We start from the raw sequence: 12,505 nt of genomic DNA, 5'->3' as shown, positions 1-12,505 counted from the left end.
GAAGCATATATATATATATTTACCCAAGTGGGCTTCCATACACTCATCTGATTGGCTGTTTCTTTTCCAGTCTTCTGATTGGCTGTTTTTTTCCAGGCATCTGATTGGCTGTTTTTTCTGTCATCTGATTGGCTGTTTTTTTCCTGTCATCTGATTGGCTGTTTTTCCAGGCATCTGATTGGCTGTTTTTTCTGTCATCTGATTGGCTGTTTTTCCAGGCATCTGATTGGCTGCCGTAATGTTTTCATTCTGCTGAACACGGAAGTGACAGCTAGTGATACATGTAGTGACAGCTATACGGGCGTTTTTAACTCGTTTTAACTTTAATAATTCAGTGATTTATGTTTGATTTCATTACAGTGAAGGAACACAGATCGGACCAGCAGCTACCTGAGCTTTTTATCTGCTATATTAGTCTTTCTTCTGCTGTTAAACAACCTAACAGACGTCCTAGTTTACTTTGTAACATCCTAGTTGGAGTTCATAACAGAGAAAGCAGCTAAAGATGGGTTCCTCTCTGATCTCAGCTGTGTTTCTAGTGAACTTCTCTGTGGTTTTAGCCTCTAAACAGCCCAACATCGTGTTCATCCTGGCAGATGACTTCGGTTGGTATGATGTCGGTTATCACAGCTCAGAGATCAGAACCCCAAACCTGGACAAGCTGTCAGCAGCAGGAGTCCGCCTGGAGAACTACTATGTTCAGCCTCTGTGTACCCCCTCCAGGACCCAGCTGATGACCGGCAGATACCAGGTGAGACCCAAAGCCTGCTGCCTGCTGCCTGCTGCCTGCTGCAGGGTGCAGGCTTTAAAGGGTCCATTCTTTTATTCAGATCTCCATTAGCTGTGTCTGAAGCCCAGCTATTCTTCCTGGAGTCCACTTAAATCACTTTGAACTGTTTTAGGTTACAATTCAGTACACAATCATATTACAATCTTTACCAAACAATGACCACAACATGAAAACACAACAATATTCAAGACACAACCCAACACACAACACAGGACCTATAGGTTCAAGTTAATACTATTCACAGAGTATAGAGGTAAATATGATTCATTAGTGGTTGGACCATATAGCATATTATGTCAAAATACAAAAACAGAACAAGTTATTTTACCATAAATATTAACAGGACTTTGTATTTATCCAACATTAAACCTTTTATGATTTGATGTTAGCTAAATATCAGCAAACACAGAAGCTGTTCAGCAAGGAGATGTTCTTTCAATAATATTTTAAATAGTTTTTTGCTATTTTCTTGAATGATATAACCAGGCAAAGTGTTTCATGTCACAGAGTCCTCAAGATGGGTTCAGGACAGGCTCTGAAATGAAGTTTTTCCTCAATGTCACTGAACATTTCTAGAAAAACACTCAATTTTTACGTCATGAAATCTATGTTTAGAATTATAAACCCTGAGTCACTGGTACCAGACAGTAGAAATATGAAATATATCATGTAATCATGTGACTATTTTAAATTTAGGAAATGCTTTTTAAAAATGTTTTTTTTTTTTATTATTATATTATATTTTTATTGACACATTTTATTGATTTTATTGTTATTGTTTCTTTTTTTATTATATTCTTTCTTTTTATTATTATTATTTCTTTTCTTAATTTAAATTTTGAATGTTGAAGTTGTTTTCTCTAGTGTACTTAGTGAGTTCGTCTTTAAGCTCAATTACTTTAAAAAATGGTTTATAAACTATTGTAATTACGAACTGTAAATTGCATATATGAAAACAACCTCGATAAAAAGGGAAAAACTAAAGTATAAAAAAAAAAACACACATATTTACACATTAGATAGATCGATAAACAGATAGACGTCCACCTTAGTGGAAATTTGTCTTCTCCAAATGCAGCAAAGTTACATACAATATACATAGACGGCCAGACGGGAGCAACATTAATATTTCCTACTGCAGTTTCTAAAAAAAAAAAAAAGCTCATGTCACACATATAACAGGAGGAAGTAAGTGCAAAAGGGGGGAGAAGTGTGAGACAGAAGAACAGGTTAGAGATGAAGCCAGACGAGCTGTCAGGTGTGATGGACTTGATGTACTTGATGTACTCGAGGTGTTTTTCTTGTAATTCTTACAGCCTACAGTACTTCATCAACAGCAGTTGAGCTGCATTGCAGAGCAGCGGGTCCTTCAAGTTTCCTTCCTCTGACAGGTAGATTTATGTACAGAACACACGTCACTGATGGTAAGCTGTCATCGTGTCAGAAGTCATAGAGCCCTCTGGCTTTCTCTGCCAGGAAGAGTTTCACCTATCAACTCCCCTGTGAAGCTCATCATAAGGAGCTTCATACTAAAGAAGCCTCCAAGTAAAATCCAGAGTATATCTTTGGATTTGTACACTTTTCCGTGTTTAGAAGAACTTTCCAGGAGGGAAAAAAAATCTAATTTGGACGTTGGTGGAAAGTAGAACAAAAGGACAAAGTTGTTATTTTGAAACTTTAGTTTGCATCACCGTCACCACAGACGCTGCTGGTTCCCCCTTTACTATTCTCACATGTTGCTTTGTGCCATTTTCCACACATGGTGCATTTATTTCCTAACAACTGGCCTCATGCAGAAACATTCTCTTAAATTTCTCTTATATTTTCTCTTAATTATATTATTAAAAGGCCCAATTTGTGTTTGTTCTTTTAACCTCAGATCCACACAGGCATGCAGCACGAGATCATCTGGCCCTGTCAGCCGAACTGTGTTCCTCTGGATGAGAAGATGCTGCCCCAGCTGATGAAGGAGGCGGGGTACGCCACACACATGGTGGGCAAGTGGCACCTGGGCATGTACAAGAAGGACTGCCTGCCCACACGCCGCGGCTTTGACTCCTACTTTGGTATATTTCATTAAGAGTAAAGCCTTTTTATGTGACTATGGATGCAGTTTTATTCCTAATAACACACGTTTATGTCTGGGTTAATGTGTGCTCCAGGCTACCTGTTGGGCAGCGAGGATTACTTCACTCATACCCGCTGTTATGACATCTCTGCTGGTGCCAACCGCTGTGCTTTGGACCTGCGGGACGGAGAAGAGGTCGCCACCGGATACAAAGGAGCTTATTCCACTGAGCTGTTCAGCCAGAAGGCCACCAGCGTCATCGAGAAACACAACCCTAACAAGGTGACACACACACATGCACACAGTGTCACAATGTAGAGCAGTATTTATTTATTATTATTTATTTAATCAGGCAGTCTCATTGAGATTAAGATCTCTTCTCAGAGAGAGACCTGAGAACAAGAAACATAATACAACAAGACAATAAACAGGAAATAAAAACAGTTACAAGAATCATGAAAAAGCATCAGATCACTGATAATACTTGTGTACTTTTAGGTGAGTAGGATTTTGAATAGAGCGCTTGAATTGGAGTATTTCTGATTTGTTGTATTTGTTAGCTGCCCTTTACAGCAGTACGTCACAGAGGAGAGTCTTCACCTGCTGTTCTCTTCATCTTTCAGCCTCTCTTCCTCTACGTGGCGATGCAAGCGGTCCACTCACCGCTGCAGGTGCCCGAGCGCTACGTGGCCCCGTACAGCTTCATCAAAGACCACGATCGCAGGCAGTTTGCCGGCATGGCGTCGGCCATGGACGAGGCCGTGGGCAACATCACGTCGTCTCTGCAGCAGGCGGGACTCTGGGACAACACCGTCCTGGTCTTCTCAACAGGTAGGTTTATTTTGTAGATGTTTTTTTGAGATGTTGGATGATGAACTATTTATCTTCTCTAAAATATTGTGGCAAATTCTAAAGGGACAGTGTGTAGGATTTTGCGACATCTAGTGGTGAGGTTGCAGATTGCAAACAACTTAGTACCCCTCCGCTCACTCCTCCCGGTAATGTGGTAACGTGAGCCGCTGAGTGCAAAACCGTGGTAACGCCGTTCACCTCACTCAGAGGCTATCCATACCATAATAATGCTGGATAGTTTACTGAATAATAATGCATCATATTTTAGTTGTTATATTTTGTGAGTCAAATCTGAAAAGCTGCAATGTAACCAGTAACACTTCTCTGTCAGGTAGATGTATGAGTGCAATGTTTTCCTCTGAAGTAAACTACACCTTCCACAGTAAGGAGTGTATGGTTGGGTTGCATATTTTCATAAGTTATTTCGGGGTACAATGAGTTAGAATAGTAACATAATTATACATCTCATCTTTACGTCTTTATCTTCATATTTCCTGATTTGAAATCTATCTTTGTCTCTTTTCTCTCTTTGTGTGGTGTCATTTTGACCCTCAGATAACGGAGGTCAGACAATGTGCGGTGGCAGCAACTGGCCGCTGCGAGGGAGGAAGTGGTCGCTGTGGGAAGGAGGGGTCCGGGGAGTCGGATTCGTCGCCAGCCCGCTGCTGAAGAAACCCGGTACCGTCAGCCGCGAACTCATGCACGTCTCCGATTGGCTGCCAACATTTGTTGGCCTGGCGGGAGGGAGCACCAACGGCACGAAGCCACTGGACGGATTCAACATGTGGAACGCCATCAGGTGAGCGTAGCTGTTTTACTGTAAATGTTTCTCACATATCTGGGACTTTAATTCTTCAGCTGAGAGTGTTTCTGAGGTCAGAGCTGGTCAGAGTCTTCAGGGACTATTGTGGGCCTCAGAGGGTTAAATATAAGAAGCTGATAGTGATTTAATAAGTCATATGCAGCTGTAGGACCACAGATATTCAGGTCCTCACAGGAGGTGGTTTTACAGTTCATGCATCAGACATGCTGCTGCTTTGTGTGTTGCTTATGTATCCGTATGTTTAACACTGCTTTCTATCTTACAGCAAAGGCTTTGCCTCACCCAGAGTGGAGCTGCTGCACAACATTGACCCTCGGTATGATGACCGCGGTGCATGTAAGTCCACATGTTTCACTGTTCATAAACGCTCCTGTTAATACCACCAGCTGGGTTTCATTCGTGCATTTGGACAAAGTTGAGTTTCTAACTGCCCTGTTCTGTGTAACTGTGTATGTACAGTATATCTATGTTAATATGCTCCCACACAGACCTGGTAAAGAATTTCAAAAGTTCCACAGGTTTGAGGAAATAGTACGTACAACAATTTCTGTTCTTAAAGGGGAGGATTGTTTTGAAGTTCCTGCTGTTGGTTTTACAGCACAAAAAGAGGGCTTTTTATTATTGGTATGTTTATTTTGACACCTTCACTTGATTCCCAGGTATGCACTGACATTAGGTGCCTACTGGTATGGTTTACATAGACACCACAGAGGGCGTTTTGTACCCGCTGGTAGTTTAATATTGTCTTAATCAGCGGTTTCTCCTTTTAGAGGTATTTTTAAAGATGGATGACCTCCATGATCAGCTCTGTCCTCTCCGCTCTCTGCAGGTCCTGGCGCCGGGCGCAAGTTAACTTTGGCTCAGATGGTCAGCGGAGACTCCTGGCCCAACTCTGGCTTCAATGTGTCCATTCACGCCGCCATTCGATCCTCAAACTGGAAGCTGCTGACTGGCTACCCGGGTCAGTATCTTCTATCAGCCGTAATGACATGTTTAGTCTGAGTGGGGAGCGGGAAATCAAACACAGAGTCACTCCTTATTTCTGCTAATCAGTGGAGGAAGAAGTATTCAGATCCTTCACTTAAAGGTCCAGTTTGTAGAATTTAGGGGCAGAAATGGAATATAATATTAATTAGTATGTTTTCTTTAGTGTATAATCACCTAAAAATAAGAAAAGTTGTGTTTTCCTTAGCTTAGAATGAGCCGATTATATCTACATAGGGAGCGGGTCCTCTCTTTATTGAGCCGGCAGCCATGTTTCTACAGTAGCCTATAACGGACAAACCAATCTCTGGCTGTAGAGAAAGACATTCACGTTTTTTGCGTCGGCCACCGTAGTTCTCCTACACGCTTGGCACACGGGAGAAGTTTCAGAAATCAGACGAAATCCTGCAGGTTCACCAGAAACTCCTTCAGCTCAGACTGCAGCAGCGACCAACCCACTGCGGACAGACCCAAATCCGGCTTCGCTGGCACCTTCGACCTGCTGTCGGAACTTCGGCGGGAGGTGGAGAGCTCCGCGACCGGCAGCAGCGGCTCCTGCTTCTGCTTCTGTGGAGTTTGTGTTGGAGTCTGAGTTGTGGTGGAGGCTGGTCGTCGTTTGTTGGCGTTAACAGACTCCATTTCTAACCGAACGCTAGCTATCGTTGCACACTGTTAGGCCTGTAAGCGGATCTGAAAATAAAGGCACTCGCGAGCGTTCATGACGTCACATCCGTTGGATTTTTCCAGAAAACACGGTCCTTCACATTAAAATCAGTCTACAGGCTGAGAGAGGAAACCCAGAAAGTCGCGGAAGGTCTCATTTTTTTTTATTGGCAATAAAAAAACTTTTAAAATCTTCCCTTTAGTCCCTTTAACAATGCATTTTATTTAATAAGCATACTATTTGTCTTTTTAATGTAAAACTACAGCTGTCAGATAAATGTAGTGCAGCAAAGTAGTATTTAATGGAAACACTCACGTTAAGTCCCTCAAACCTTGTGTAAATGTGTTTAGTTACTTTCTGCTGCTAACGTCCTTCATCTTCCTCCAGGTTGTCCCACTTGGTTCCCGCGGCCCGGCCAAAACACCTCTGAGTCGAGGATGGATCCTCTGAAGTCTGTGATGCTGTTCAACATAGAAAAGGACCCAGAGGAGAGGGATGAACTATCCGCTCTCTTCCCCACAGTAGTGGAGTATCTCCTCGGGAGGCTCCAGCAGTACCAGAAATCTGCTGTGCCAATAATCTTCCCAGATGAAGACCCCAGATGTGACCCGGGCCCCGATGGAGCCTGGGGACCCTGGGCTTAGACGGCAATGACATGATGAAGGTGGTAGCACCTTGTTTACTGTGAATTACATCAGCAGGAATCTATTCTGGAGATTTTTTTACTCTATGATGATCAGATTTTAATACACATTCAACAAACAATAATTTCAAACAGTCTAACCTCAATTATGCAGCTTTTTCGCTTATATTTTATCATGTGACCAACTTGATTCTTTACTTTTCCAGTGACCAGTGGAGTTATTAACGGACTGATGCTGCCGTTATTATTGATCTGGGTGTCCCAGCTCTGAGAGGCTTATTGAAGTGATTGCGTAAACGCTGTCAGCTACACATGTTGCTGATTTGTAAAGACTATACCTCCCTGCTGTTTCAGGTATTTGCACTTCATTTATCTACTGTTGAGAAGCTGCAGGCGACATGGATATGTCAAAATATTCCACCAACCAAACGTCAGATAGATGGAGGGATGGATAAAACTGTTAAAACTACGGTTGACATAACAACTGCTAACAGGTCAGGGTATCTTTTAGTTTGTTCAGGGTGAGGATCGTTGAGGGAGTACATTTTTTTTCTGGGCCAGTGGGACTTTGTAGCATCCTGGAGGATTGGTGGAGGGGATGAAAGGAGTCCTGCTTGATCAGAGTGGCTTTCCTGATCAATAACCAGGTCTACAGTTTGAGGGCATTGTACCAGGATGAAATGTTCAAGTGACCTGTAAACCAGGATTAAAATGTCCCTTCTTGTGCACTGTGTGCTGGGAAAAGGACAGGGATGTGTCTCCGTCCCAAGGTATTTAAATAACAGTGTTTGTTCTAACCTCTGGGTCTGAAAAGTGAAGCCAATGCTGAAGTGCCTTAAACTTTCATTCTCTCTAACAGCCAGCAGGGGGCGACTCCTCTGGTTGCTAAAAGAAGTCTGACTGTATAGAAGTCTATGAGAAAATGAGTCTACTTCTGGCTAAAAGGAGAACAAATATTGGATTTTAACACGACAGGTTGCCTGAAACACGACTCCAAATGAAGGACAATGTTGCTCTGTATCTGCTGGATGTGTAAATAATGTCACACAATGTGTGATTGTGTCAATGTTGTGTTTACATCTTGTTGCATTGCCCCAAATGGCCAAAAATTTCATATTTCAGGTTTGAATTTAGTTTTTAAAATGCTTTAAATTAACGCTGCTCTACTTTTTAAAAATGTTGTATTCATTTTGCACACCAATATTCTTAAGTGCCTACTGGTCAAAGCTTAAGATGTGTTACCAAATGTATGTGTTTTATTAAAAAAAATACTTAAAGGGACTGTTTGTAACTTTTTAAGCGTATAAATGTAGCGGGTCGCCACACATGCGCGTTTGCATATGCGTGCTCACGTGTGGCCGGAGCCTCGTCTCCGCCGCCTGCTTACCTTCACTCAGACAGCGCGCGTTCTCGCGTACTCGCTCCACCTCTAGACGTGAACGCGCGCTCACTCCTCACTGCAGAAAAGTTGGTTTAGCTCTGAGAATATCTAGTGAATGTACAGGGGACGTTTGTGCAGAAATAAATGCTGCAGCTCCTCCAGACCAACAGAGGTTTCCCGTGTCTTGTGAAGTGACGGGACTCCTCCACGTGTTACGTTGTCGTCTCGTTACCGACCGGGAGCTGGTGTCTCCCTGCGGCTGCCGGCTGCGGTCAGGAGGCGATAACGTAACTCGTTGAGTAGCCCCGCTGCCTCAGCCTGCGCAAAGGCAGGAAAAGCCAACACAAGGATCAGCATTGATTCATGGAGAGACCTTCGTCTGATCAGCTAACATTACTGCCAAGCAGCTGAAATATAGAGTGATGTTGTGGTTTTAGCTGACGTGTGTCGCCTCACTGTTTTGAGCGATGCTCGTCCATGTCTATTTAGAGCGAGCAAGCGCGAGCTTGACGCTGACTTTCGTTGATTTCACGGCCACAGGTGTCGCTGTTAACAAGCATTTCTGAAAGTTACAAATAGTCCCTTTAATAAAGAGGCAAAAATGCAGTGAAATGGTTCTGGATGCTGATCTTCAGCTCTAGCAGTATGAGTAATGTAGTGCAAATAAAATGCTGGTAGATATGTTACTACTTCTTCAACTAATAATTATACTCATTATTGATTAATCTGCTTTTTATAAAAAAAATTCTCAAACAATAATGACAATATTTAATTTGCTAGTTTTGTCTCATCAACAGTCCAAAACCCTAAAATAATCAATTTAAAGTGATGAAAAACAGAGAAATACAGCTCATTTTAGAGCCATTTTTGCTTGAAAAGTGGCTGAAATGATCAATAAATCATCAAAATAAATGCAGATTAATTATCTGTTGATCGGCTAATCGATTAATCAATAAATTGTTTCGACTATAATAAAATGATTGAAGGTAACAGCAGGTTTATTTGTTTTTATCAGGGCCATTTTTCATCCAGACCTCTCAGGTCATCTGGATCAGGTCTGCTTCGTGTCCCCAGAGTCAGAACTAAACATGCAGAAGCAGCGTTCACTTTTTATGCACCAAATATCTGGAACAAGCTCCAAAAAAAAAGTCTGAAAAATGTCTGAAAAAAAAGTTTGAAAAAAAAAGTCCGAAAAATGTTGGAAAAAAAAAGTCTGAAAAAATGTCAGTAAAAAAAAAGTCTGAAAAATGTCTGAAAAAAAAGTTTGAAAAAAAAAGTCCGAAAAATGTTGGAAAACAAAAATCTAAACAATAAGGTAAAAAGGTAAAAAAAAAACAAAAAAAAAGAAATTTGAAAAATGTCTGAAATTTTTTTTTAAAAATGTTTGAAAACAGAAGTCTAAATAATGTCTTAAAAAGGTAAAAAAAAAAAAAAGTCTGAAAAAATGTCAGTAAAAAAAAAGTCTGAAAAATGTCTGAAAAAAAAGTTTGAAAAAAAAAGTCCGAAAAATGTTGGGAAAAAAAAGTCTGAAAAAATGTCAGTAAAAAAAAAGTCTGAAAAATGTCTGAAAAAAAAGTTTGAAAAAAAAAGTCCGAAAAATGTTGGAAAACAAAAGTCTAAACAATAAGGTAAAAAGGTAAAAAAAAAAAAAAAAAAAAATTTGAAAAATGTCTGAAATTTTTTTTGAAAAATGTTGGAAAACAAAAGTCTAAACAATAAGGTAAAAAGGTAAAAAAAAAAAAAAAAAAAAGAAATTTGAAAAATGTCTGAAATTTTTTTTTGAAAAATGTTTGAAAACAAAAGTCTAAATAATGTCTTAAAAAGGTAAAAAAAAAAAAAAGTCTGAAAAAATGTCAGTAAAAAAAAATCTGAAAAATGTCTGAAAAAAAAGTTTGAAAAAAAAAGTCCGAAAAATGTTGGAAAAAAAAAAGTCTAAACAATAAGGTAAAAAGGTAAAAAAAAAAAAAAAAAAGAAATTTGAAAAATGTCTGAAATTTTTTTTGAAAAATGTTGGAAAACAAAAGTCTAAATAATGTCTTAAAAAGGTAAAAAAAAAAAATTAACACTCAAAATCCAATTTTCAAATCTAAAATTTCATGAACATCAAAGAACTTTCTTCAAACCTGGCGTGCATTTGGGGGCGCTATGGAGCCCGCTGGCCACGCCCGAGTCCAAACACTGCAGAACAATTTTCACCAGTTCTGAAGCGTATGCCAATTTTGGTGAGTTTTCGTGCATCATAAGCGCTATTGGGCCTCTGGCACTTTCATGTTTGGTCCCTAATAAAGTTTTAAAGTCTCCGAGGGGAATGTTGAGACTCTCGTTTGAGAGCAGATTGCATTCATTCCATTTAAAAGGTGCATCGTACCTGAAACCAGTTCTGCCAGCCAACATTAGTGCATTCATGGGGGACATCTGAGGTGAAGTAGTTACCGGATTTATGAGAGAAGAGATGTGACGTCGTTCTGAAGCTTCAACAATAGAGCTTTATAAATGAATAACATGAGATAGCAGTAAAACCTGATTTTAATCATCTTTATGAACTTTAGTAATGTTCAACCTAGACAGAGAAGACAACGGACTATCGACTGTATATATAAAGATGGACGACGCGTCTCCACTTCGTAGTGGTCACCTGCCTGAACCGATCACGAGCCGAGCACGGCTGCAGCTTGTCAGAGAGAGAGAATCACAGCTGTCAATCATGACCGCTCACCTCCTTTTTTATAACATCAAATAACTCATTAAAACCAAACTTATCAGAAAAATTAACACTTGAACAAACATCAGTATGATAAGAACTACCTACAATGACAGAAACCGTCTTTGGGAAGAATTTATTTGACGTGTACTTTGACTTTTTAGTTTGGCCCTTCTGCTAACATGGAGGGGGTGGGATTTATGACCTATACTGCAGCCAACCACCAGGGGGCGATCCAGATGTTTTGGCTTCACTTTAGTGGAGCCGTCATGTCGTCCATCTTTATATACAGTCTATAGACCAAGAGGAGTTATTATTGTCCCATTTAAATACTAAACACTGATAGTATACTGTATGTACTACTGATTGTCATAGTATACTGTTTTTTTTGCAGTTAGTATACAATAAATCAGTGAACTGTGCCACCAGGATGCAAAAGGCATCTTTTGAATCTCACTGCCAGTTAAAGCGAGACGGTGTAACTTTTTAGTCCATATTAAAGGGTAACTTTAGTATTTTATTTCAACCTGGACCCTATTATCTCATATTTTTTTGTAGTAGGGACAACAATTTCTAAAACTGGCCGAGTATTGAGGGAGAGAAAATGGTGAAAAATTAAAATCAGTGTTTCTCAAAGCCCAAGATGACGTCCTCAAATGTCTTGTTTTGTCCACAACTCAAAGATATTCAGTTTACTGTCATAGAGGGGTAAAGATATCGGAAAATATTCACATTTAAGAAGCTGGAATCAGAGAATTTAGACTTTTTTTCCTTAAAAAATGACTTAAATTGATTAATTGATTATCTAAATAGTTGGTGGTTAATTTAAAGGGACTGTTTGTAACTTTTTAAGTGTACAAATGTAGCGGGTCGGGACACATGCGTGCTCGCATATGCGCGCTCGCGTGTGGCCGTTGCCTCTCCTTCTCTGCCTACTTGCCTTCACTCAGACAGCGCGCGCGTTCTCAGCTCGCTCCACCTCTAGACGTGAACGCGCGCTCACTCCACACTGCAGAAGAGTTAGTTTAGCTCTGAGAATATCTAGTGAATGTTCAGTGGATGTTTGTGCAGAAATAAATGCTGCAGCTCCTCCAGACCAACAGAGGTTTCCCGTGTCTTGTGAAGTGACGGAGCTCTGCAGAGAGACACGTTGTAGTCTCGTTACCGACCGGGTGCCGGTGTCTCCCTGCTCTCTCCGGCTGCGGGCGGAGAGAGCAGAGGAGACACGCTGCAGAGCCCCATTACCTCAGCCTGCGCCGAGGCAGGAAAAGCCAACACTAGGATCAGATCTAAATCATGTTCATGGAGAGACCTTGGTCTGGTCAGCTAACATTACTGCCAAGCAGCTGAAATATAGAGTGATATTGTGGTTTTAGCTGACGTGTGTCGCCTCACTGTTTTGAGTGATGCTCGTTCAGGTATATTTAGAGCGAGCAAGCGCGAGCCCAACACTGACGTTCGTTGATTTCACGGCCACAGTTGTCGCTGTTAACAAGCATTTCTGAAAGTTACAAATAGTCCCTTTAATAGTTGACAACTGATCGATTAATCGTTGCACCTCTACTGTTTAAGTCACAGAGGAGAGTCTTCACCTGCTGC

The 12,505-nt window shown here is 40.8% G+C and overlaps 1 protein-coding gene across 3 annotated transcripts; it reads left to right on the top strand.

Moving 5' to 3' along the window:
- Positions 1-251: 251 nt before the first annotated feature.
- On the top strand, positions 252-12,193 carry LOC119478076 (arylsulfatase B-like). Of its 3 annotated transcripts, none has more exons than XR_005204379.1 (9): positions 252-751; positions 2,670-2,856; positions 2,953-3,140; positions 3,482-3,689; positions 4,266-4,509; positions 4,799-4,869; positions 5,363-5,494; positions 6,569-7,946; positions 12,157-12,193. XR_005204379.1 is itself a non-coding variant. In XM_037752492.1 (8 exons), exons 1-8 carry the CDS (start codon positions 506-508, stop codon positions 6,823-6,825), a joined length of 1,533 nt encoding a protein of 510 aa, XP_037608420.1. In that variant the 5' UTR covers positions 252-505; the 3' UTR covers positions 6,826-8,093. The 3 variants fall into 3 exon arrangements, 1 of the variants encoding a protein (XP_037608420.1); XR_005204378.1 differs by lacking the exon at positions 12,157-12,193 and adding an exon at positions 8,523-8,581; XM_037752492.1 differs by lacking the exon at positions 12,157-12,193 and having other exon boundaries at positions 6,569-8,093.
- The last annotated feature ends 312 nt before the right edge of the window (positions 12,194-12,505 follow it).

The sequence above is a fragment of the Sebastes umbrosus genome, chromosome 19 (assembly GCF_015220745.1).
Source record: "Sebastes umbrosus isolate fSebUmb1 chromosome 19, fSebUmb1.pri, whole genome shotgun sequence".
Taxonomy (NCBI): Eukaryota; Metazoa; Chordata; class Actinopteri; order Perciformes; family Sebastidae; genus Sebastes; species Sebastes umbrosus.
Note: the sequence above shows the minus strand (reverse complement) of the source record. Positions and strands in the feature narration are given on the sequence as shown.